The sequence below is a fragment of the Aptenodytes forsteri genome, unplaced genomic scaffold, assembly GCF_000699145.1.
Source record: "Aptenodytes forsteri isolate BGI_AS27 unplaced genomic scaffold, ASM69914v1 Scaffold321, whole genome shotgun sequence".
Taxonomy (NCBI): Eukaryota; Metazoa; Chordata; class Aves; order Sphenisciformes; family Spheniscidae; genus Aptenodytes; species Aptenodytes forsteri.
The window spans coordinates 1,995,359-2,003,263 of NW_008795030.1; the positions used below are offsets into that span (position 1 = coordinate 1,995,359).

Consider the following 7,905-nt stretch of genomic DNA (forward strand, 5'->3'; position numbering starts at 1 on the left):
CCCCCCCGCAGTTTGCTGCACACTTGTTTTTCCTGGGACAGGTTCTCAGTCATGCCAAAATCGGGGAGTTTTGCCACAGAGTCCGGTGGAGCCCAGATTTCAGGGCTGATGTTTCACGGGAAACAATGATGATGATAAGATTCACCTCTTGCAAACGCTTACTAAAAATCACATGTCATCTTTAAGAGAAGCTGCCTGAGGGCTCTTAGCAAGACCTTAATGAGACTGGCCCTAGAATTGCTTCCTATTTTGTTCAGGCTGCTACAGGAAGCCTAAGAGCCATGTGTTGGGACTAGCTCTGCAGTTCTGATGCTGAAGGGGGATAGACCTAGGACCCTCCAGATGCTTAGCTTTGTTTTTTTCCTTATAAAGGATTATAGTTCTTTTTGCATGAGAAAGAGAAACTTCATAGAAATTAAACAGAGGTAGCAAAACAGCCAAGGAACAAGAAAAGTACTGGTAATAGAAGCCCACGGTAAGAAGAAACGGAGATTTTTGGAGAAAGTTGTGACTGAAGAAACTTGTAACTGCATCTCCTCCTACGGCTTGAATGGTACCATGTTCAGGGAAATGACACATTTGATACCTTCCTGGTAAACGTACAAGCTTTTGCCAATACAAATCCCAGCTCCATCGGCTCTTCTCCTGCTTATACCCAGACTTGACATTCACAGGTAGAGCAACGGGCTGTCTGCTGGGCTTGGTGAGTTTTCCATCTGGGGAAGACCCAGAAAAGCCCCTGTTCTCTATGCTGGTGTTACCTTCTGTGTGTAACTTCATTGAGCCATTTCCTTTCCTCATGGCACGGGCCTGGATGTGATTGTGATGGGAAGAGCAGGAGAGTAGATGTGGCAACCAAACAGCAAGACTGATCGGGCTATTTTTCCCCCTTCTCTCTCTGTGCACAGGATGCAATGGCACAGCTATTCCAAGCACATGCGCCTGGGCACATCATTGTACTTGGCTGAACCAGGATGTTTCCTGCTATGTTTCTGATACACGCAGAACAAAACTGCTGTCTCCATGACTTTGCTTTAGGAAGACACGTGAGGCTGTAACATACAGCAGCAACTTAGGAACTGAGCTTTGCCCCAGGAGAGCTCTGGAGTTTAAAGGTACTGCATGCTGAAAACACAAACACCTCAAGAGTTTCACAGCTGCAAATGCCAAGGCCAACAGCCAATGTGCTCATCGATCAGGCAGTGCAGGAGCCAAGAACCATCCATGTGTTGGCACAGTCCTGGCAACTGGTCATGATCTTGACTGATATTTTTGGGTTGATGACAAATAATTGATAAGTGGTAACTAAGATACAAGGAAATTGCAACACTGGCATTCAATAGAACCACAGGATTTATCAGAAGGATCCACGCCCTTTCATTCGCCCACACTGTGTATGGGGCAGATCCCTGTCCCGTTTCTGCACTTTACTTCCCCCATCTGTAAAGTGGAGTAATTCCCCAACTTCCAAAAAACAAATTGAGAGAAAATCCTTGATCTCTTGTAAACACAGGAGTATCATAATATCACATACTACTGATTGATTACTGTTTTTTATTATTGCTAGGTTATTATCAGATATCTCATGCAGTAAAACCTTATTTGATTTCTATTAATATTTCACAGCCACACAGGTAAATTCCAAAGGTCAATTTTTTAATGAGGTGCCTCACAAGATAAGGCTCGCACTGTTCTACTGTGTTCCTTTTGCACGTAGCCTGTGACAGAGATCAGTTATGTTACACTGGAGGGCGCAGTACTGCAATCTTTACATTTTTCGTTCATCAAAAGCAGTCTCACATCTGCTCCTTTCCCAGTTCAATGTGCAGTGCTATATTTGGGCCGTACCAGGAAGTGAGGCTGTGCACATGTGTGCAGTTCATTAACTGCATGCTCCTCCATAATTCATACAACTTAATACAAGAAAACAACATGATGAAAAGGTAGCAGGAAAAGAAATATATTACAAGTGGAAAAGTTCTGCTTCGGCATGTCTACCTGGAAAGTCAGAGTCCTGATGGCACTGTGCTTCTTGAGGCAGACTAGAGGTATGGTACAGCTGTCTTCTTTGTTACTTTTCATTTCGCTATGCTATGTGGCTTTGCTTGTAGGAGGAAAGACATATACAGGTAAATTTTAAGCAGTTTAAATGGGAATGATTCACATAAAGTGAAATATTCCACTGTAAAGAAATGGCAATTTAAAATCTGTCTGTAGAATGTGTCTTGTTGAAGGCTAGCGATGTACGTATTTACCTATCAGAAACAGTAAGTACCAGGAAAGTCCAAGTCACAAGCCTGCATGCTGCATCTCCTGCGTTCGTGGTAGGATCTGCCTTTGAAGAATTGGGATTGAATGAGTGGTGTGAGCCGGCTATGTCTGCCTCATCCAGGGGCTACGAGGTGGGAGCGCAAGGGAGTCAGGTTGGAGTTTGTGGGGTTGTAAACCAGGTCACAGTGAAATCCAGTGAGACCATGGGGGAAGTCACCCAAATTTTAGAATAGGATGGTTCACACAAATGTAGGTCCTAATTCTAAAAGCTGTTGAGATGAAGATGTTTTAAAAGAGATGAGGAAAACACGACTACATCACAGACATAGCTGCTTCCATAGCCAATTTCCAGTCTTAAATGAACTGAGCTGCTCTGCCCCAAATTTTGAAACCACCTTGGTCAAAACCAGGTGATATTTCCTATCCCCAAAGATATTTTAAATCATTCATGTAATGTTCCCTTTCAATCAGGTCATGTTCAACTTCCTCCTCCTCAAAATGTTACATTACTGTCAAAGGATTTTGACATGATTTTGACATGGACTCCAGGAGAAGGCTCTCCACCAGATGTGACATACACTGTGAGGTATGAAAGGTAAGCCCTTACAAAGGATGTCTGACTGAAAGTATGGCACAGGGCAAACATCTGTGCATTTATTAATCAATATCATTATGATCAGTGACCTGGCTGCGTCCTTTCACCTTTCACCAAAACCAATCCTTATCCGTCTGGAAAGTGCTCCAAACTCTGAGCAAGATTCGGTACCCATCCTCCAAAACACTTCCTTCTCTTGCTCTATCAATTATAATAAACCAGCATGTTTAATGTTATGGTGTGCTTGTTTCTTCTTTTAGCCAGGAACGCATGGACAAATGGATAAAGGTTCCTCATTGCAAAAATATTCGCAGTACCTCTTGCAATCTGACTTGTGTGCTTCCAAACTTCTTTGTTAAAGTCCGGGCTCGAGTAAAAGCTGTTTCTGGACGATTCCAGTCACCATGGGTAGAATCACAGTTCAAGGAATACTATTTGGATGGTGAGTGTCTGTTAGGTTACAGCCTGGGTGAAAGGACATCCCAACAACAGTGTTGGCATGAGCAAATGAGTAGATCACACACCACAGAAAGAGAAACAGTAACAAGCAGCTTTATGAATGACAGAGATTTGAGTGAGCACAAACAACAATGAGCCATGATCATTTGAAAATAAATTTTGTAGCAGGTGTCAGAATTTGTTCATCAGTGCTCTAGGTGAACAAACTGGTTTCAAGCTTTCCACATACCAGTGGGGGTATGTTAGATAAAAAAGAGGTATTCCTTTGCCTTCCTCCTTCCTTCATGTCTATCACAAATAACAGTCAGAAGTGTAGACCGGTCCACAGAAAAGCATTACTTCTGTGAAGCTAAGACACAAGCAAGCACTATTCTTATGTCTGATCACTCAATTACAGTGGAACTGGCTCCCCCAGTGCTAAATGTGAATGTAAAGAAGAACTTAATCCATGTGAATGCCTCCTTTCCTTTGGCCACCTGTGTGGAGAGTTTCTCTTGGATGTATGACTTGAACCTTTGGGAAGCTGGATCTGAAGACAAGGTCAGTAAAAGTGGTACTTCTTAGATGAAACAGAGGAACGATGCCCAGCTTGAATTGAAATAGCTTCAAATTTCTGGGCAGGGAGGGACTGGATCCAGGGCCTGGAGAAACTGAAATGGACAAACCAGAGTTAAACCAAAGACAGAGAAAAGAAGTAGATGTGTGTGAGTGCATCCTTATTTTATTGGTAGTTCCCTTTCCTATTCTATTTTTATCAGGAAGATGTGATGGGGAGGCTACACTATAGTCAGTATAATAGGGCAATATCTGAGGTTTAAAACAACTAGTTCAGGTACTGCTAACAGCATGCCATGGAAGCACAGAGCACAGCACGAGCTGGAAATCCCACCCTAGAATCCCTAAGCCCTAGGAGAGATGCTTGCTACAAACAGCAAGCAAGACATGAAGTGTCTCTCCATGCACCTTCTGACTACTGGAGCCACACAACATGATGAAGAGAATCATGGGCTAAAAAGGTAGAGAAACACCACTCAAATAATGAAAGAATCATCTTTCCAACTCTCTGTTCTTTTTGTTTCTAAACAGAAGCAATACGAAGGTATCTTTAGGAAGAATACAGTGACTATCGACACCACTGCACTTAGAGGCAACTACTGTTTAAGTGCCAGATCTTCCTTCCAAAGCATTGACTTCAAGCGCAGCAAATTCTCCCAACCAGTATGTGTGCTATTAAACCACAAAGGTATGTCCCTGTTGAGAAAAGGATGTGGTGAAACATCAAATGGGATTAGGGCAAGTCAAACATTTCCATCAAAATTAGCTTTCAACGAAAAAAAAAGTGCTTTCTGTTAAATGGATTAGTTGGATATTCTAGTGAAAGGTGTCTGCTTTCTATAGAAATGTTTTCATTTAAAAAATCCAACCCTGAAATATTTCCTGAAAATCCTGAAATGTTCTACTTGAGTTATGCTCACAATGAAATTTTGGGAATATTCAAATTTCTCCTGCATTTTACCTGCTCCAAGTAAGGCACTGGCTGGTATCAACGTTCATTTCTGTCTGTGACTCTGACTTAGATCTTAGGCAAGTCTGTTATCCTTTCCTTAATTTGTAAAATAAGGATCTTGAGCCTAACATTTTCTGAGATTTCTGAAAGAAAAGCTGAGTATAATAGCCCATTATTAGCATAAAATATACCACCAGCAGGAGATTATTTTTGTCTTTTTCTTTTTCAGCAGTGGAATGGAAGTTCCCATTTTCTGCCATGATCTCTGTGTTTGTGCTCCCCATCCTTCTGACAAGTGCCTTCATCATCTGCTTGCTGAAACAAGATGCTAAGCGAAAGAAGATGCCTCATGCTTTGGTATGGCCCAAATGTTGGGGTCCCCTCCTGACTCAGTCTTGCTGATCTTCAGAGGGTAACTGGGGAGGAGTGGGGGAGTTGCATGGGCTCTGCGCTTCTCAGTTTTGCATTCATAAGTCCCTTTATAAGTAAGCTTTGATTCTGGCATGTCCTATATCCAAACTTTTCTTTAAAAAGCATCACTAACTCACTGATCTGTGTGTCTTGTTTCTCTTTGCTGGTAGGATTTATCTCATTTAAAAGCTGCTGGACCAGCCTTTCACTGTGAGCCCAGTGAAAAGGAATTCTTCAGGGACACTCTTATCTGCACAGAGAAGCCAAAGTCACAAAGGAAGACAAACAAAACTTTAGCAAGAAACAACCTACCATGGATGGCTTCTTTCCTCTCATCATCATCATCAGAAGAGGAGGAAGAGGAAGAGGACAGCAGTACTTTCATCCCATACACTGAAATGGCTCAGTTTCCAAAGAGACATCTCATCTGTCAACCATCCAGAACAGCTCAGGAGGAAACTAGTTTGGACTCCGGATCTGGAGGTCTCTCTGTGGATAGTGAATCTGTGCTTGACCTAAGTACCTTGGGTTTTTCATTCTTTCCAATAAGAAAGAAAGAGGTGGACACCTCAGGATCCCAAGGAAAGGAGAAGGCATCCCTTTCTCACAGTTCCTCTTTGGGAAGAATATCCCTCACTGATGTGAGATTCCCAAGTCCCAGGGAACATGGACAGCATGATACAGACAGGGATGAATGCCTGGAAATGATCCCGCTTCAAACACTGATGGAGGGGATTTGTGCCAAACTTCCAGTCGATGAGCACTACCTGCATAGGAAGGCTCATCATTTCACCAAGTATTACCAGAAACCAACAGTTGATCTGCATGACCAGATCGGTGAGATATCACAGCTCAGTGAGGATCCCAGCACCGAGCTGCTCATTTCCTTTCAGACGTTACAAGTGGCAGAAGATGAAGGTATTGCAAGTGACTGTGACAGCGATAATTTTACAGAAGGGACACCTCCTGCATCCACGGTGCTAAGTGACGCATTTGAAACTTCAAATATGGAGGAAAAATATGATCAAAAGTTTAAATTCAAAGGCTACGAGCACACACATTACATGGGAAGGAGCTAGAGTACCCTACCAGTTCTGTGGCGTGCCTGGAAAATGCTAGAGAGCTCCAGATATCCAGGCAAGGATACCTAAACAAGAACAAGGACAAATAACTGATAGCAGTGCTTTTTGTATTTATTCACTTAGACAGAGTTTTTTTACTGATGTCTGGCCTATCAAGGCTTTAGGGACACAAAAGGTGTATTTTTATTGCTAAGTAACTAACGTACGTTCACCATCCCTCTGTACAAGTACAGCTGTGATAAGGTGTTAGGGCTCTGGTATGAGGCACACTATTCGAACCCAGCCAGGGGTGAGGCATGCAGTGATAACTCATGTAGGTGTCACACAGCAAACACGCAGTGCCTTGTGTTCACCTGAGACTTCAGAGCAAGGTAACTTTTACATGTGAGTTATGAAAGGCAAAAACACCTCTGAGACAGCAAAAACACAACCTGGACCTGTGTGAAACCATCAGCTGGGTTCTGAAAACACAGAGTGTTGTGCCTGCATGTTGATTTTGAGCCAGGATGAACTGCTAACATTACATTTGCTTCTCTGTAACTGCACAAGAAACTGCACCCCTGCTTGACTGGAAGTACCTTACAGAGACGTTTAACAACCTTTGCTTTTTGTGGGATGAAAAGATCTACACCTCAACCGACAGAGATCACCTTCTGTGTTTCAACAGAGCGAACTGAAGTCAAAATGATAAATGTGCAGCATGTTTGTTTATTTATTTATTTTTGTTTTTATACAAGTATACTTATTGACACTGAAATTCCCCCTGCTGTGCAGAATGTCTGAGAGCTGCTTTATGCAGAGGCAATAATATTTTGATATATAACTCTGTGTGTGTGTTTTTATGTTTCCCAGAATTACAAAGGGTGACTGCAGCTCATCCTGAAAAACATTACATTTTAAAACAGGACTTAATCATGGGCTTCCCATGCCGAATGCTTTGGTTTGAGTGGAATCCCATGAGACTTCCCAGCCAGGTTTCCTTCTGAGTCACTGAAAGACCAGGACTGTGACCATCTCTCTGAGCAAAGAATCAAATCAGAAGTCCACCAGCAAAAGGCACAGGAGAGACAAGGCCTCTCTTCACTGGTCAGTACTGACCTTTTCAGTGTATTTTTAATTTGCACTCTTCACATCTCACAGGAACATACTCTCCCATTTTATTCCAGTAAAAGGACACGTAGAAAAGCAAAGCATTAAAGGAAAGAGGGAGACACACAATAGCCATTCTCTGCATTCAGAAAGAGTTGTCTCAGATGAGGGAAGGGTGCTGATGGAGGGTATTAAAGCTGACATCTTCAGAGAATCAGAACATCAGAAAGAGGTAGAGGATGATAGGAGGGGTTGGGAACTGCTTTGAAAGAGGAAAGCAAGATGTACTAATTAAGGTCCTGAATTAAAGTAAAAAGGGGAGGTGGTAGAAAAGATTCATCAACTAGAATTTTCCTTTTTTTTCTCACCTGTCCTCCGCAAAGTGTCCTTAGGTACGTAGAATCATAGAATCATAGAATCATTAAGGTTGGAAAAGACCTCTAAGATCATCAAGTCCAACCGTCGACCCAACACCACCATGCCCACCAAAC

The 7,905-nt window shown here is 42.5% G+C and overlaps 1 protein-coding gene across 2 annotated transcripts; it reads left to right on the forward strand.

Annotated features, from left to right (window-relative positions):
- The first annotated feature begins 1,818 nt into the window (after positions 1–1,818).
- On the forward strand, positions 1,819–6,400 carry IFNLR1 (interferon lambda receptor 1). 2 transcript variants are annotated; one of them, XM_019471249.1, is made up of 7 exons: positions 1,819–2,048; positions 2,743–2,866; positions 3,127–3,308; positions 3,723–3,865; positions 4,412–4,568; positions 5,062–5,189; positions 5,414–6,400. In XM_019471249.1, exons 1-7 carry the CDS (start codon positions 1,991–1,993, stop codon positions 6,320–6,322), a joined length of 1,701 nt encoding a protein of 566 aa, XP_019326794.1. In that variant the 5' UTR covers positions 1,819–1,990; the 3' UTR covers positions 6,323–6,400. The 2 variants fall into 2 exon arrangements, with proteins under 2 accessions (XP_019326794.1, XP_009274512.1); XM_009276237.1 differs by having other exon boundaries at positions 1,991–2,048; positions 5,065–5,189; positions 5,414–6,322.
- Positions 6,401–7,905: the final 1,505 nt, after the last annotated feature.

Bases quoted from the DNA above. Each gene is read 5' to 3' on its own strand.
- IFNLR1 (XM_019471249.1), top strand. From the start codon at position 1,991: ATGTCTACCTGGAAAGTCAGAGTCCTGATGGCACTGTGCTTCTTGAGG. The intron at 2,049-2,742 runs GTATGGTACAGC...CCTTTCAATCAG, and splicing joins CTTCTTGAGGCAGACTAGAG to GTCATGTTCAACTTCCTCCT. The intron at 5,190-5,413 runs GTATGGCCCAAA...CTTTGCTGGTAG, and splicing joins AGAAGATGCCTCATGCTTTG to GATTTATCTCATTTAAAAGC.